We start from the raw sequence: 18,247 nt of genomic DNA, 5'->3' as shown, positions 1-18,247 counted from the left end.
CTATATAAGAGGGGGGCCTGCTGTCTATTAGGGGGGCCTGCTGTCTATTAGGGGGGCCTGCTGTCTATAAGAGGGAGGCTGCTGTCTATAAGGGGGGGCCTGCCGTCTATAAGAGGGGGGCCTGCCGTCTATAAGAGGGGGGCCTGCCGTCTATAAGAGGGGGGCCTGCTGTCTTTAAGAGGGGGGCCTGCTGTCTTTAAGAGGGGGGCTGCTGTCTATAAGAGGGGGGCTGCTGTCTATGAGAGGGGGGCTGCTGTCTATGAGAGGGGGGCCTGCTGTCTATGAGAGGGGGGCCTGCTGTCTATATAAGGGGGGGGGGCTTCTGTCTATATAAGGGGGGGGGCTGCTGTCTATATAAAACAAGCGGGCCACGGAAAAATTATCAAGCGTTTACCCGTCCGCGGCGATAAAAAGGTTGGGGAGCACTGCTGTAGGGTATGGAAATGCCGGGCATGTAAGGCAATTTGTCCCATCAAATGGCCACTTGCTGCTAATTTGCATATATGAAAATTTTCAATTCTCACAAGCAGATGTTCACAAATCTACAAGTATGCCTGTAAGGGTGTTTTTTTACCCCCTACCCCTAAGTGTACCTGAATGGTCTTCTGAATGCTTCTGTCCATGACAATAAAGTAATTGTGCACTAAGCAATGAGCACATAAACAGCCACATTCCTATATGTTTCCTCTTTCCACACATTTTCTAAAAGAAAAGAAAAAAAGTGTAATATTAGAACAACAATGAAAATAGGAATGTAGAATATGTATATAAACATTTCAGTATCACGTTATAATATTATGTATGGCAATAAATTATGTATTCGTGAACATGTGAAGCTATTACCTCCTCCTTAAGTGCATCATTTCCATAGGTGTGTGCATGGGGTTTGATGCCTCTGTAATGGGACAAAGTCATTAGCCCTGATTTACTAAGAGTGACTTTTTTACACATGCTCTGAACTGTAGGGTTTTCCTCAGCTCGAATCCACTACATTTTCTGTGGAAGCCTTAGTAAGTGTGTTGGGTTTTTGAGAAAATGACAGGAAACGCCCCTTTTGTGGCCACACCCCTTTTCTGAGTTCTCTCAGTAAAATGGAGAGCTAGTCTTTTTTTTATTTTTTTATTCTGGCGCAAATTCTGGCGCACAACCCGACAAAATATGTCGGGTTTACAACAGTAAATCAGGGCCATTGTACACATACAGTACATTCAGAATGTTTTCAAACCTTTCACTTTTTTTATTTTTTATTTTTTTTTACATTTTGTTATGTTGCACCCTTGTAATAAATTAAAAGAAAAAAGTTTCCCCCCCATCATTCTGCACTCAGTACCCCATGACAAAGTGTAAACTGAAGGTTAGAAATCTTTGCTAAGTGATTAAGAAGAAGCAGCTAAAATATTGCATTGACATAAGTTCACAACTGCGTATTTTGCTGAAGATTTACTGCAGCACAATACACAGCAAAAAAAAAGGACATGTAAACGTACCCTAACTTAGTACTTTGTTAAAGCCCCTTTGGCAGAGATTACAGCCTCCAGTCTTCTTGGGTATGATGAGGTTTTACATGGTGATTTTCTCCCAATCTTCTCTGCAGATCCTCTCAAGCTCTGTTAGCTTGGACGGGTATAGTTGGTTGTCATTTTCATGTTTCTCCAGAGATGGTCGAGTTCAAGTCAGGGCTATAGCTTGGCCACTCAATGACATTTACAGAGTTGCACCTAAGTCACTCCTGTATTGTTTTTTGCTTAGGGTCAATGTCTTGTTGGAAGGTGAATTGTCAGCCCACAGTACTCTGGGCCTGGTTTTCATTAAGCATATCTCTGTATTTTGCCTTATTCAGCTTTTCCATCAACCTTGACCTATCTCCCTGTCCCAGCTGCTGAAAAACACACCACAGCATGATACTGCCACCACCATGCTTCACTGTAGGGATGGTATTGGGCAGGTGATGAGCAGTGTCAGGTATTCATAAGACACAATGTTTCGAATTAAGGTCATTTAATCTTGGTTTCCTTAGAAAAGAGAATCTTGTTTTTCACAGTCAGAGTTCTTTTCTGGCCACAAAAAGCCCGGTGGAGTACTGGAATTGTAAAAGCTTTTATCTGCACACAGGGACTTTGGAGCTCACCCAGAGTGACCATTGGCTTCATGGTCCCTTTTCTGAAGGCCCTTCTCCCCCGATCACTTAGTTTGGTGGGGGTGGCCTGCTCTAGGAAGAGCAGTTGTCCTAGTTGTTCCAAATGTATTCTATTAAAGAATAATGGAGGTCATTGTGCTATTTGGAACTTCGAGTGCAGCAGAAATTTTTTCTACACTTATCTGTGCTTCCACACAACCCTTTCTCTAAGTTTTACAGGCAGTTATTTCCACCTCATGGCTTGGTTTTTGCTCTGATATGCATTGTCAGCTATGATATCTTATATAGTGTAGGGTCACATGTAACGCATCCGCAGTGTATTTTACGCTGCGGATCTGCCCCTATGTTGTGCCTCTAGCTATTCCCCCGTGTCATGCTCGCAGTGGCAATGCGCCACTCCAAGCAGCCACAGAGGGACTTGCGAGTCACCGTGCGCCTGCGAGTCTCCGCTCCATACTCGCGGACACTCGCAGGCCCTTGTGGCTGCTCGGAGCGGTGCCTTGCCACTGCGAGCAGGACACCGGGGGAACAGCTGGAGACAAAATATAGGGTCGGGTCATTGGCGTATCCGCAGCGTATCCGTTCCGTGTGACCCTACTCATAGACAGGATTGTGTCTTTCCAAATCCTATCCAATCAACTAAATTCAATCAAGGTGCAGAAACATCTCAGAGATCATCAAGAAAAATAGGAGATCCCAGAGCTCGATTTCAAATGCCATCATAAAGGGTCTGAATACTTATGTCCATACAAAATTATAGTTTGTCCTTTTTAATATATTGGCAAAAATCCTGAAGTGCTTACATATATGGATATCTTATTTTAGATACATATTCAGACAACTTGTCCCTGAAAACACAAAAAAGGAGGACTTTTACACCACCCTCTCCTTTGTTTTTATTTCCCCTATAATTCCTCAGTGACTGAGGCGTGACACTTTACATACTTCTGTAAGATACATTCAAAGTAAACCCCCTATGCATCAGACATGCTAAACTAAAACAAAGATAGATTTATATGCTACTGACCAAGCAAAACCAACAAGCAGATGCAAACTTATGAGGAGATAACTGGGGCTTTGTTTTGGATTACAGCAAAGTTTTTACACGTTCAAAGTTATGATCTGTAGAAGTCAACATTATATGAAAGTTTTTATAAAACTGTATTAGGCATAATATATTGAGATTGAGTAAAGCAGTGAGTGAAAGGATCCTACTGTAAATTGTTAGACATTTGTAAACACAGCCACAAATTCCCTTTTAATGCAAATTTCATAAACCAAGAGTGTTGCCAAGTATAACGTAAAATTATAGATTTGGCACAACTAGCTGTGGTCCTATTTAAAGGGGTATTCCAGCTTTATACATCTTATCCCCTATCCAAAGGACAGGGGATAAGATGTATGATCGCAGTGGTCCGGCCATCACGCCCCCTCCCATAGACATGAATGGAGGGGGCGTCCATTATAGCACATCTCTGAGGCAGTGCCCGACACAGAATGCCGAGGGCTTCCCCGAGATCGCAGGGGTACCAGAGGCGGGACCCCTGCGATCATACATCTTTTCCCTAGTCCTTTGTATGGGAGATAAGATGTATAAAGCCAGAACACCCCTTTAAAGTGGATCTATCAGCTCTTCTAATAAGTATAGATTGGGTGGTGCTAGTATTCCTCATGAAGGGGTATTCCATCTAAGAAATGTATAGCATTTTCACCAGATATGCTATAAATGTCAGAAAGATATGGGTCCCACATTTGGCATAAGGCAGGTATACTGGGGAATCTCTGGAATACTATTATGATTCCGTATGGCGATTAAGGGATCTAAAATCTGGTGAACTTAGATTCCCTTTCAGGCCTAGGACCTTTAGGTTTTATATTGCCAGAAGAACAATTTAAAGAGGTTTTCCAACAAAGAAACCTATTTTTAACAGCCTAATAAATTAAGATAAATTGGTAAATGAAGTTATTTTACTCCAATCCTTTGATATTCATTGCCTTCCTTCTGCTTCAGTTCTAAATTGTCTGCTGTTGTCTTTATCGTCTAACTTTCTGTATGGTGTACATCTTGTAACAGATTTCCTGTTTCTGCTGGACACACTAACCAGGAATTCAGCCGACTTCATCTTCCTCCAACTATGTGGGAGGCTCCTTGTTGTAGTGGAAGATAGAGATGGCTGAATTGCTGGCTAGAGTGTACAACAGGAACAGGCAGTCTGTTGCTGGATGTACACTAGACAGGAAGTTGAACTACTTCAAACAACAGAGAAGACATCTTTTATCAGAAGCAGAAGAAAAGCATGAACGACCACATAATAGGAGTAAAATATTTTTACTTACTAATACAGCCATATAGGCCAATGTTTGTATGGGTTCAAGAAAAGGTGTTGTATGCAACATTATGTTGTATGCAATCTTGTGGATTACAGTGGTCACAGTTAAAAGAAGTGCTATCAGAAAGGAGAGAGCACAGAGGAGTGCTATCAGACAGGAGAGAGCACAGAGGAGTACTATCAGACAGGAGTGAGCACAGAGGAGTACTATCAGAAAGGAGAGAGCACAGAGGAGTGCTATCAGAAAGGAGAGAGCACAGAGGAGTACTATCAGACAGGAGACAGCACAGAGGAGTCCTATCAGACAAGAGAGAGCACTGAGGAGTACTATCAGATAAGAGAGAGCACAGAGGAGTCCTATCAGACAGGAGAGAGCACAGAGGAGTACTATCATACGGGAGAGAGCACAGAGGAGTTCTATCAGACAGGAGAGAGCACAGAGAAGTGCTATCAGGCAGGAGAGAGCACAGATGAGTGCTATCAGACAGGAGAGAGCACAGAGGAGTACTATCATACAGGAGAGAGCACAGAGGAGTACTATAAGACAGGAGAGAGCACAGAGGAGTCCTATCAGACAGGAGAGAGCACAGAGGAGTACTATCAGACAGGAGAGAGCACAGAGGAGTACTATCATACGGGAGAGAGCACAGAGGAGTCCTATCAGACAGGAGAGAGCACAGAGAAGTGCTATCAGGCAGGAGAGAGCACAGATGAGTGCTATCAGACAGGAGAGAGCACAGAGGAGTACTATCATACAGGAGAGAGCACAGAGGAGTCCTATCAGACAGGAGAGAGCACAGAGAAGTACTATCAGACAGGAGAGAGCACAGTGGAATGCTTGCCCACCCTCACTTACTGGACTTTGTCCATGCCTGTGCTTCAGCTTGGACAAAGCCATCATTTATAAGCCATGATTTCTATAAAAAGGAAATAACATTTTCTTATGAAGTATATTAGAAAGGTTAATGTTTTGCCAAGATGTACAACATATAAAGTTTTGTACCCGACAGTGCCCATTTAACCTCTTCATACTTTTGTCTATGATTTTATTGTAGTTGTGTAAATATTATTTTTTTTTTCTTAATCTTTCACTTAGTTATTACTTTTAAAAAGACATTATAAAAGAATGGGTATAGAAATAACTTGGCTTCACAAACAAATAATGTGAATGAATCCATTGTCAATTGAACAGAATGAATATTTGGACATGCTACAAGAAATGTGTAGCTACAGAGAAGCAACCAGACATTGCACCTCACAGGACAGTAATTTTACTATTGGTTATCCAAACACAGGCAGCTCAATGAAGGCATTTCAGTCTGAGTAGAGGTAGTTTGCTCACCAGAACATGTGAAATGTACGCCTAGGTGTAAAAACTATCCCAAATATTTTATGTTCGAGCTCTCCATTCATATTGTTCTCAACTTGAAGAATGAAACATTTAGGTCAAATGTTTGCACATTAAAGTAATATGCTGGCTTAAGAAGCACAAAATCTAAAACCTCAGAATAGAGTATTATGGAAACATTTTGTCCTACTTTTAATTCATCAAATGATTCAATTATATGAAAGAATTCATTTATATTATACTGTTATGTTATATCTATTAGACTTAACATTTTTGTTAACTAAATTATAATGGATTTGTATTTGGATCCTATTCATTTTGTGGTGCTCAAATTGATCCTATTTAGTGACAGTTTAAAAAAAAGAGTTCAAGCTGATGTCAGTTTAGTATCATTTTTTAAATTCATTTAGATCTCCTGTAATGGACTTAGCTTTAAGGCAGAATTTCACACACACAGCGTTTTGTAGAGTTTTTCATTGTTTGTTTTGTGACCTTAAAAGAAGTCTTAAAAGAAATATTAAACACACTAACTACATGCAAGAAATTTTTATTTGTGGGGAATTTGGGGTGGAGTTTTTTTCTCCCAAAATGCAGAATGCATTGGGTAAAGTTTTTTTTAGCCATTTGTTAACTGGAGAAATAAAGTTAATTAATATAAATGGCTTTTGCATGTTTATTTTGTCAGATAGAAACACTGTGGGGGAGATTTATCAAAACCTGTGCAAAGGAAAAGTTGCCCAGTTGCCCATAGAAACCAAACCGATTGCTTCTTTCATTTTGCAGAGGCCTTGCTGAAAATGAAAGACGTGAGCTGATTAGTTGCTATGGGAAACTTTTCCTTTGGACAAGTTTTAATAAATCACTCCCAGTACTCTGCTCCTAGGCATCTTATCCCTTATACAGCAAAAAAGTGAAGAAGCGGCACTCCAGAATCAAATGAAGGTTGTGTTTATTCACCCATCATGTGCAGAGATGCGACGTTTCAGCCTCACAATGAGGCTTTTCTCAAGGCTTGAGAAAAGCCTCATTGTGAGGCTGAAACGTCGCATCTCTGCACATGATGGGTGAATAAACACAACCTTCATTTGATTCTCGAGTGCCGCTTCTTCACTTTTTTGCTGGAGTTTCCTTGGTTTGGGGTCAAGACCTGAGAAGCAGAGCACCCGCTGGTGAGCTATAAGCTCTACATTATACAGTGCCGATTTTCTCCATTCCTTGAGGTGTTTGGACTTATCCCCTATCCATGTGTCTGATCGCAGGGAGTCTGGCTGCTGGGCACCCTCGTAATCTGCATGCACTGAGCAATCTCTGCTTCGTCCTAGATTACTGGTGACCACAGCCCGAAACTTTGTCCATATCTCTAAGGGAGATACAGAGATATGAGACCGCTGTATGTTCATCTCTCTTATAGACATTAATGGAGGGGGAGTGAAAATCACGACCACTCCAAAGTCTAGCACAGCCAGCGTCTAAACATAAATGTTCAGAACCACCAGGCCGGAGATCGTAGTGATCCTTTGGATAGGGGATAAGATGTCTAGGACCCAAGTACCCCTTTAGAGGGAAAGCAAGTTTGCTTATGTTTATCATACTTAAACAAAATGTACAATTATGTCCCATGTAAAAAAATAAATAAAAAAAACATTAATTGCTAATATGGTAGAATTTGCTATGCCTAAAGCATCTATCACAAGCAGTATTTTGATCCAAACATGGAAGAAGTGCAAATCTTTATAGCTTTTTCACTATAGACCTAGAAAGACATGTCAATGCAACAGACTAGTGATCTTCTCAACTGTATTTAAACTTTATCATTCAGCTCTAGGATGTCTCGTATAGAACATAGCTCCCTTTATAATTCTACCCATGGAGGCAAAAATTTTATCTAATGTGATGTGTATTGCAACTGATGGAAAAACACTTATGTTAAAGGAGTAACATATAGCTATTACATGGTTATTAGATGAAACACAGTCAACACAAGGACGTCCACAACATGCCAAAATTAAGCTCTTATTGTATATGTTTGGCATATCCCCCCAAAAGCTTTAACAGCGATTACTGTTTGTGTGTTTACAACAAAAGTTATGTTTAAGGTTTGAAGAGACACATGATGCAGTCAAATAGGACATATATAAAATCAATGTCTAATACACCACTCGGGTTAAGTCTACTGCCCATAGTTTGTCATCACTAAATGTATCAGTATATGAAATCAAATATACGTGAGTATCATTTGAATATTAGCTCTGTAGTTGCAACACTTTAAAGGAGGAGGCTATAAACACCTATCATCATGCTACAATATTTAGTTTGCATATATAATAAAAATGTTTACACAAAATATGCAGTATGGTAATGTCTCTATAAAATGAAGAAGACAATAAGAGCAGACATTAAGATTCAGTCCATTTACCACACAGAAAATACTATTTTTTTTAAAGAAATATCAAAGCCTCTATGTCACAAAGTATAAACATTTAGTCCATCACTTACCTTTGAATTGGGTGGACGCATGATACTCATGTAGTTCAATGGCAAATTCACTTTAAACCTGTTTTTTTTTTATCAATCTTTTTTCTAGAGTATGTGTATTACATTCATTCTATCAATTTACAGGATCCTCTATCCTTAGAAGTGGTTTTTGCCAGAGTGTCAGAGCTTTAGTGAGACAGGTCTTTACTGCAGCATGTCAAAGGCCTTCTGCATTTTACCGAGTGTCAGCTGAGCTCAGAGCATCATGGGTACCCAATCTGGTGAGAAATACCTGACCGAGCAAATATCTGATGTTAGGCTCTCAGTGTTAGCCCTCCACTCATATTCACAGACAGTAGGATTTATGAGATGGCTCACCCATGTGAAATATCATGCATCTCTAAAAGTGCCACCTGCGTGAGAAGAGATTCTCAAGTTACAGGGCATGTATTCTCTAAAGAAATAAGACCGATTTCTACATTTTTATATATCTCTAGCACATTCCGATATCATCTTCATTTTTGCATTAACCAGTTAAATTTATATTGTTTAAAACTCAGTCATACTGAATGATGAATGTACTACCTGCAGCTAGCCTACAACTAATTGTCATATTAGAACACTAGGATACTAATATGCATTACAAAACTACTAGATATAAAGATATCCATTATTTACGATTTCTAAGTCCAATTTTAAATAACTGAAAACAAAGGGCTAAGTAGTTTGTCTGTCCTGGCTGTAAATTAGAGTCCAAGACATAATAATGACAGATGTGCCACAAACATCTTAAAAGAATATGTAATATACTGCTACAAGTCCATGATGTTCATTAATCCCCTATCATATCTTCTTTACCACAGTGGCACAATGAGGTGTCACATATGGTCACACGTTGCTGGCTAAAGCAGTCACATATCCATATGCGCCAAATCATTGTGCTGTAGAGAAAAATAAGACGCAACAGACTGACTGCATAACTGAAGGCACTGTTCACATTCATGCTTCTGTTGGGTGTATACATCAAGAGTTTTCCCCGACGTATACCAGTGTCTAGGCAGTGGCATATGCCGGCCACAGACTCCCATTAAACAACAAAGGATACAGAGTCAACACAAGGAAGTCCACAGCATACCAAAAGGAAACGCTTTTGGCATATGTTTGGCGTATCCCTCGAATACTTTTCCAGCACTTACCTTTTAGGTATTTACAACATAAGTTAAGTTTACGGTTTGAAGCAGTCAAAGAAGATACATATACAATCACTGGCTAATCCACTGATCGGGTTATGTCTATTGCTCATCATCATCACTAAATGTATAAATATATGTAATCAAATATATACATGACTGATTTTAATACAAGATCTGTAGTTTCAACTTTTTAAAGGTGGAGGATTTTAACTCTCTCTAACCATCTCTTTTACAGTAGGGCTAGAATAAGATGTAAGCGTGGTATCCCGGTACTGGACATGGTCCTGTACCTTTGGTCGTAAATCCCCATAGTCAGAGTTCCTCCGTGCTGTTAGGATTCTCTTAGTGGGATAACCCTCAGTCGCCTCATAAATTTGTAATTTATTGTATATATTTAGAATATTTAACCCCTTAAGGATGCAGGGTTTTACAGTTTTTGCACTTTCGTTTTTTCCTCCTTTCCTTTTAAAAATCATAACCCTTTCAATTTTCCACCTACAAATCCATATTATGGCTTATTTTTTGCGTCACCAATTCTACTTTGCAGTGACATTAGTCATTTTACCCAAAAATTCACGGCGAAACAGGAAAAAAAATCATTGTGTGACAAAATCGAAAAAAACAAAACGCCATTTTGTAACTTTTGGGGGCTTCCGCTTCTACGCAGTGCATATTTCTGTAAAAATGACACCTTAACATCATTCTGTAGGTCCATATGATTAAAATGATACCCTACTTATATAGGTTTGATTTTGTCGTACTTCGGAAAAAAATCATAACTACATGCAGGAAAATTTATACGTTTAAAAATGGCCTCTTTTGACCCCTATAACTCTTTTATTTTTCCACGTACAGGGCGGTAAGAGGACTCATTTTTTGCGCCGTGATCTGAAGTTTTTATCGGTACCATTTTTGTATTGATTAGACTTTTGGATCACTTTTTATTCATTTTTTAATGGTATAAAAAGTGACCCAAAAATATGCTTTTTTTTCCTTTGGAATTTTTTTACGTGTACGCCATTGACCGTGCGATTTAATTAACGATATATTTTTATAGTTCGGACATTTACGCACGCGGCGATACCACATATGTTTATTTACACTGTTTTATTTTTTTTATGGAAAAATGGGGGGTAATTCAAACTTTTATTAGGGAAGGGGTTAAAGGACCTTTATTAACACTTTTTTTTTTTTTTGCAGTGTTATAGCTCCCATAGGGACCTATAACACTGCACACACTGATCTCTCATGCTGATCACTGGCGTGTATTAACACGCCTGTGATCAATGTTATCAGCGCTTGACTGCTCCTGCCTGGATCTCAGGCACGGAGCAGTAATTCGTCGATCGGACACCGAGGAGGCAGGTAAGGGCCCTCCCGGTGTCCTGTAAGCTGTTCGGGATGCCGTGATTTCACCGCGGCGGTCCCGAACAGCCCGACTGAGCCGGGTTACTTTCACTTCAGACGCGGCGGTCAGCTTTGATCGCCACGTCTGAAGGGTTAAAGGGTTAAAGCTTCGCTCGCAGCGTCCGGAAGTTCATTACTCCGAACGCTGTGTGAGGGCTTCCGTGTTCGCGGCCACCCCCTCGTGATGTCACGCCCGCCCCCTCGTAACCTCACGCCCGACCCCTCAACGAAAGTCTATGGGAAGGGGGCGCGACCGCTGTCATGCCCCCTTCTCATAGACTTTGGTTGAGGGGGCGGACGTGACGTCACGAGGGGCCGGGAAGCTGTGTTTTGGGCAGGCGCTCTCTGGAAGGGATCGGAGGAGTGGAGCAGCGGCACGGACGTGCTACCAGGTATCCAGAGCTGGCTGGGGTCCCGGGACATTCCTCCTTCTAAAGTACTGAGGCCTGCCATTGCAGTCCTTCGTGGGCGGGGCCTATGCTGGGGCAACTCCCGCTGTCCTGAGCTGCAGCGGTGGGGGAGATCTGTGTCTGGGCCCGTCCCATGCCCGTTTAACCCCTCCTGTGCTGGACTGTTGGACTGTGCTGCGCTACTGGCTGCTTGGGGGTCAGTTTGTACTGTGCACACCTGCCTTCTCTTGCTTCCTATCTGGCCAGGACCAGTGCATCTATCTGCCTCCTCTAGGCTGGCTGGGGCTGTGGTGGGCTGAGGGTTGACTCCCGGCTCTGCTGCTGCTCCTTTAACTCCCTCTGTGCTGGACTGTGTTACTGTTCTGTGGGTGCTCTGATACCCTTGGGAGTCTGCATCCAGCTGCTACCTTACTTGTGGTGGGACTATTTGCTATCTTACTGGGAGCGGTGTGCTCCTCCCTTCTGGTGCCCTACTTTGCTCATCACCCTCATGTGGATCGGCACCCCGCCATGGGAGGATCCAGGGGTAAATCCAAATGCAACAAGACAGGAGTCTGTGTGTTTCTTCCTGCTATGGACGATGATGCTTCTTCGGACGGAGGTCATTCTGAGGCTAGTGGCTACTCCCTGAGGGACTTTTTGGCGCAGACTCTGCTGTCTGCTCGGGTGGCGGCTAGCGCAGCTAAGTCTCTGAGCCAGTTTTCCAGATTTGGAGAGCCGTCCGGTAGCGCCCTGTCTCTCCAGGCCAGGATTGGGGCAGGGGGGCCCTTGGACCAGTCACTTCGTCTTTCTCCTGAGCGGATGCATTGTGATGGGACTCTCATGGACCTCCGCTTTACTGAAGTTCTGTCCACCATTACCTCCTGTCATACTTCTATGATCACTAAAGTGGATGAGCTGCGACAAGAATTCGTTATTCTACACAATGAGACTCAGAAGTTGAGGGAGCGCACCCCGGAGGTGGAGAACAGAGTCTCTACGGTTGAGGATACCCTACTCCCTATCCCTCAGCAAATTTCTGACCTGCAGAGACAGTTTCAGGGTATGGTGGATAGGGCTGATGACTTTGAGAACCGCCTGAGGCATAACAATGTTAGGCTGGTGAGCCTTCCTGAAAAGGCGGAGGGTGCTGATCCTGTGGCGATCCTGGAATCCTGGCTGAGGGAGCTGCTTCCTGAGGGTACCTTCTCTCCCTTCTTCGCTGTGGAACGGGCCCATAGGGTCCCTGCCAGACTTCCTGTGCCTGGGGCGCCCCCTCGGCCATTTCTCGCATGGATACTTAATTTTAAAGATATAGACACTATCCTCAGAAGGGCGAGGTGCTCTTTGGTGATAACAGAGTTTCCTTCTAGCCAGAGTTCTCTGTGGAACTGAGGAAACAACGCACTCAATTTACGGAAGTTAGAGCCAAACTCCGCTCCATGGGGTACCGTTATGCCATGTTGTACCCGGCTTGGCTGAGGGTGGTGAATGGACGCACTACCAGATTCTTCATCTCAGCTGCGGAGGTGATGCAGTGGGCAGAGGCTGCCCCTAGAGTGGCTCGGCCGCCGGACTGATTCTCCTGATGGATTGCCTGTTCTCTTAGTTAGATAGTGGATAGGCTGTGAATATTAGTGGTCAGAGGTTCGAGTTCCCTAGGGATTCCCGGGTTAGGGGTATAAATTTTCAGTTTCCTGGGAGGGTGGGAGACAGTGGTTGGTGGTTGTAAGTTGCTCCTGCACCCGCCTGATACGAATTTCTTGATTGGGGTACAGGTCTGCACTGGTTTAGTTAGTGTGAGACAGGGTTTGTTTTGGGGGATGTTTTATTGTTTTTGCAATTTGGTGATGTTGGGTCCTGGTTGTCTGTCCGTCTTGTCTGTCTGTGGTGTGCATGGGAGCTCCTGTACTTCTGGGGTATTGGCGTAATGGGGTAGGCCCTGTTCACATTCCTCCTTGGTTTCATGATGGGGTCCCTTAAGGTATTAAGCTGGAACGTCCGTGGCCTCAATTCCAAGTTTAAGAAAGAGCTTTGTCTGGATTTTGTTAAGAGACACTCCCCGCATATTGTCTGTTTGCAGGAAACCCCCCTCACGGGTCAAAAGGTCCTAGCCCTCAAGAGGGCATGGGTTGCAAAGGGCTATCACTCTTCCTACTCGTCTCTGGCTAAAGGGGTTTCTGTCCTTGTCTCTAAGTCACTTCCCCTGATAATTTCCCAGGTTTCCTGTGACCATTTTGGTAGGTATGTGATACTTCATACTGGCCTCCTTTTGTTTTAACTTGATCTCTTTGTATGTACCTCCTCCCTTTCTGGTTACCCTCTTGACCTCGATTGTGGATAAGCTGACATCCTTCCCTACTGACCCTGTTCTTTTTGTAGGAGACTTCAACGCTGTTCTTGACCCCCGGCTCGACCGCACCAGTGCTGTGGACCCCGGCTTAGAGATCGAAGTACCCTGATGACTCAGTTTTCTCTTACTACTCCTCGGTGCATCGAACCTTCTCCCAAATTGACCTTGCTATCGCTTCAGCTGATCTTCTGCCAGCGGTGAGTGAGGTGTGCTATACTAGTAGAGGGATCTCAGACCATTCTGCCTTGATTGTTAGCTTGTCCCTAAACCTTCCTCACGTTTGTGGAGGATGCATCCTAGGTGGCTTCAGGCAGAGGAGATTTCTTCTGCCTTGGAGACTGCTCACTTTGATTACTGGACCCATAATGCCTCCCATCCGGATGTCCTTATCCAGTGGGACGCTTACAAAGCCACGGTTAGGGGAACATTTATGGTGGGGGTTGCGGGCAGGAAGCCACTACTGGGGTGAGCGGGCGCTGCAGTCAGAAATAGGGGTTCTTGAGGCTGCGGTGGTGCCGGACCCTACTCAGCTAGCTGAGAGGGAGTGGGCTAGGGCTCAGAGGTCGCTTTTAATTGTCCAGAGGTATCGGGTTCACTTGAAACTGGCTGCGAGGGAGGCAGCTATATTCAAATTTGGAGATAAAAATGGCAAACTGCTGGCCTACCTGTCTAGGGAAAGCCGCCCTGTGGCTTCTATACCCTGCGTACGGGCTCGGGACTGGTCCCTTAGCTCTGACCCGTCAGTCATTAATGAGGTATTCCTTTCCTTCTATAGCTCCCTATATTCCTCCTCCTCTGGGGTAACCCCTGAGAGTATTCTGTCCTTTCTGAGGGGACTCCCCCTAGTCCCGCTAACCTTGCTCCAGTCCTCCAAACTGGAGGACCCACTCACAGCTGAAGAAGTCTCCAGGGTTATTAAAGACTTGCCCTCTGGCAAGACTGGGACTTGACGGCTTGGTGGGTGACTGGTACAGGCTGAAGGAGGAGAAATTGGTCCCCATCCTACTAAATTTGTATAAGGGGGCCTTTGAGTCTGGGGCCCTGCCTGATTCTATGAGGGAGGCTCTAATTGTGGTGCTGCCTAAGCCAGGGAATGATCCAACCTTGCCGGATTCTTATCGCCCTATTTCCCTCCTCAATGTGGATATAAAATTTTTAGCTGAAGTCCTTGCGAAGACTCCGGGGGGTAATTTCCTCTATTGTTCACCCTGACCAGACTGGGTTCATGCTGGGGAGGGCGACTGATGTAAATGTAAAACGTCTTCAGCTCAACATCTCCGCAGCGCAGGGGGGGGGGGGGGTGTCTCCCCTGGTTAGCCTTGATATCTATAAGGCTTTTGATTCAGTTGAGTGGCATTATATTTGGTGCCTGATGCGAATCCTCTGCTTTGGACCTGTTTTTCGGAAATGGGTTCACTTACTGTATGACTCCCTCAGGGCCTGGGTACGCACTATTTTGGAGATTTCTGAGTTGTCCCGACTGGGTAGGGGTACTAGGCAGGGGTGCCCCTTGTCACCCTTTTTGTTTCCTTTAGCTGTAGAGCCCCTAGCGGTGGCAGTTCGCTCCTCTGCTGCGATTAGGGGGGGGGGGGTCACTAGGGGTTCCGTGACTGAGAAGATATCTCTATATGCGGACTAGACATTAGTGTACTTAGCTGACACTGGGGACTCACTGGGTTCTGTCTATTGGGCTAAGTCATCTCTTATGTCCCTGTCCAGTACTGGGGTTTTGCCCTCTGTGCTTCCTAATGGGTTACAGGGTGTGTCCCACTTTCGATATTTGGGAGTGGAGGTGTCCCCTAACAACAGAGTTTTTGGCCCTTAATTTGGATCCCCTCCTCAACAAACTTGCATGTTTACAGGTGTGGGACTCCTTGCCCTTGTCCTTGGCGTGTAGGATTAATATTTTTAAAATGATCTATCTCCCCAAGTTTCTCTACCTGTTTCACTTATCCCCTACTATCCCTCTCAAGGGGTTTTTTGTTAAAGGGGTTATCCAGGAAAAAACTTATTTTTTTATACTTCAACTGGGTCCAGAAAGTTAAACAGATTTGTAAATTACTTCTATTAAAAATCTTAATCCTTTCAGTACTTATGAGCTTCTGAAGTTAAGGTTATTCTTTTCTGTCTAAGTGCTCTCTGATTACACGTGTCTCGGGAACCGCCCAGTTTAGAAGCAAATCCCCATAGCAAACCTCATCTAAACTGGGCGGTTCCCGAGACACGTTTCATCAGAGAGCACTTAGACAGAAAAGAACAACCTTAACTTCAGAAGCTCATAAGTACTGAAAGGATTAAGATTTTTTAATAGAAGTAATTTACAAATCTGTTTAACTTTCTGGAGCCAGTTGATATATAAAAAAAAAAAGATGTTTCCTGGATAACCCCTTTAAGCTTAACCGGCTCTGAGATCCTTCTACTGGCAGAATAAACCTCAGAGGTTGGGACAGGCTGCGACATGCGGTCTCTGCGCATTTGGCTCACTGCAGGTTACTCCTGTTTTTAACGAATTGGAGTAGCTCCTGGGGACCACCGACCTGGCAAAGTCTCTTACCCGGAGTTATGCTTTACTGCAATCAGTGGGTCCGGACCAGTTTGCTGTTGCACAGCTGAAGTGGGCTGAGGATATGCCTAATCTATCTGAGGATATGTGGACGGAGGTTATTAAAACGTATTATCCTACAGTTGTTAGTGCCCGGGATATACTTATTCAATCTAGGCTTATCCTTTGTTAGTATAATACCCCTCTTAGACTGCATCGGATGGGGGTCTCGGGGTCGGAGGTCTGTTTTAGGTGTGGGAGAGAGAGGAGGACCTTTCTACATGCAGTTTGGAACTGCTCCTGCGTTGCACCCTTCTGGAGGGACGTGATGGCTTTCTGGTCGGATCACTTTGAATTCCCCTTTGTTTTAACGCCTGAAGTGCGTCTGCTGGGAGTTAATGGGTTGGAGAAGGGCTCTTCTAGACGCATTTTGATCCGGTTCCTTTTGTTTTGTGTGCGCAAGGTTATAGTGATGGCCTGGAAGGATGTGTCCCCACCCCCTTTGGCTCGGTGGATAGCTCTAGTTAATAAATATGTGCAAAAATTTTACAAGGTTTGGGTTCCATGGTTGTTGCTGGATGTTTCTACAGATCCCCCGATTCGGGGTGCCTCCCCAACCTAATCTAGCTATATGGCAGCTGAGGAGCTCATAGGGTATGTCTGGATATGTGTGTGTGACTGGATAGTCCGTGGTGTTGTCCGTGTGTGCTGTTTTTTCTGTGTGGGGACCCCCCCCTCGATTCTGTTGGGGGGGGGGGGAAGGTTTATGGGAAATGTTTATGTCTGTTTATTTGTTGTAAACTAATAACAATATTTTTTTTTAAAAAAAGGTTACTTACAGGGCCTTAGGTTATGCGATTCATAGTAAATGTGTCATGCTGAAGTTAAGTACCTTTCGGGTCATGTGATTTAGTCATGTGATGTTCCACAATACTTTGTGATAAGACTGACAGGTTTGGGGAACCAATAAGCTTTGAGCCTACCCCTTCGGATATAAGGGCGCTGTTAACCAATCATTGCTCTCTTTCCCTCGGGATATGACAGCGAGCAGAGGTCTGTGCAAATCTACAAGACTAATTAGGCTTGAAGTCTATCTCTTCAACTTCTTGATAACCGTGAGTCCACCTAACTCCAATTCTGCTAATTCTACGTGACTAATGAACCTAAATCAAACCCCTAAATTCAGTGGAACAGCGTAAAGCAAGTCTCAAAGCTTATTCCCTACAAAGTCCCAACAAACCTGTGAAGAGCCTAAAGTCCGGTCCTCTTGTAAAGACTGCCGATTGCATCCTGCATAAAATCTGCAAGTAAAGTTATTTCCCGTTTATTACAATTCCGGTTGTGAACAATCCTTTATTCCTCCCTAACGTTCCTAGGATAATTATATATATATATATATATATATATATATATATATATATATATATACACACACATATACACACACACACACACACACACAGGAACCCGCACCCTGGAGTTACGACAGTTAAGGGTTAATACTACACCCTTTCATCACTGCACAGCTACACCCTATTCACCCTGCACCCCCCAAGCTACCACATAAGCATCTCCCATGCTAAAAAACCTCAATGCATATTGCAGGGGGGGAGTTATAGGATAATGTTGCAGCAGCACTCTTTATTTGATCACAAAAGTAAAACTGAGGCTCTTAGTGCCATTTTGATCAAAACGTGTTCCCCCATCCACATTGTGGCGATGGTCTCACTTTGGAACGCTCCCTCTACTCCTCTGGGAGAAACCTATCACGTGGGAGGATAGAGAAGACAGGCTTAAACTGCGTCTCCAAGAATACACTAGACTGGTATTGATGGGGGTCATAATGGGAACTGCATTATATGTACAAAAGTATTGGAACATGTACACATTCACCTACAGGAGCTTTTAGGACACACCATTGTAAATCCATAGGAAAAATCAAACCGCTAAGAAAAGTAGAACAAGAGTCCTGTCTAATTTAGGGTGCATTCACTTCTAGGATTTGTGGAACCAGCAGTCAGGTACGGTTGCAGAATTTTAAAACCGCCTCCTGCCGTATCCTATTGATTTCAA

The 18,247-nt window shown here is 43.6% G+C and overlaps 1 protein-coding gene across 1 annotated transcript in view; it reads right to left on the bottom strand.

Moving 5' to 3' along the window:
• The window catches only part of LOC130273792 (collagen alpha-1(IX) chain-like), a 111,284-nt gene extending 102,912 nt beyond the window's left edge, over positions 1-8,372 (bottom strand). The window contains exons 1-2 of the mRNA XM_056521121.1: positions 8,312-8,372; positions 594-702 (exon numbers count right to left, since the gene is read on the bottom strand). Coding sequence (XP_056377096.1) covers positions 594-702; positions 8,312-8,341 — 139 coding nt within the window. The 5' untranslated portion in view covers positions 8,342-8,372. The remainder of the gene's footprint in view (positions 1-593; positions 703-8,311) is intronic.
• Between the last annotated feature and the right edge of the window lie 9,875 nt (positions 8,373-18,247).

This window comes from Hyla sarda, chromosome 5, assembly GCF_029499605.1.
Source record: "Hyla sarda isolate aHylSar1 chromosome 5, aHylSar1.hap1, whole genome shotgun sequence".
Lineage (NCBI taxonomy): Eukaryota > Metazoa > Chordata > Amphibia > Anura > Hylidae > Hyla > Hyla sarda.
The sequence above is the reverse complement of the archived record's forward strand: the minus strand, read 5'-3'. Positions and strand labels throughout refer to the sequence as shown.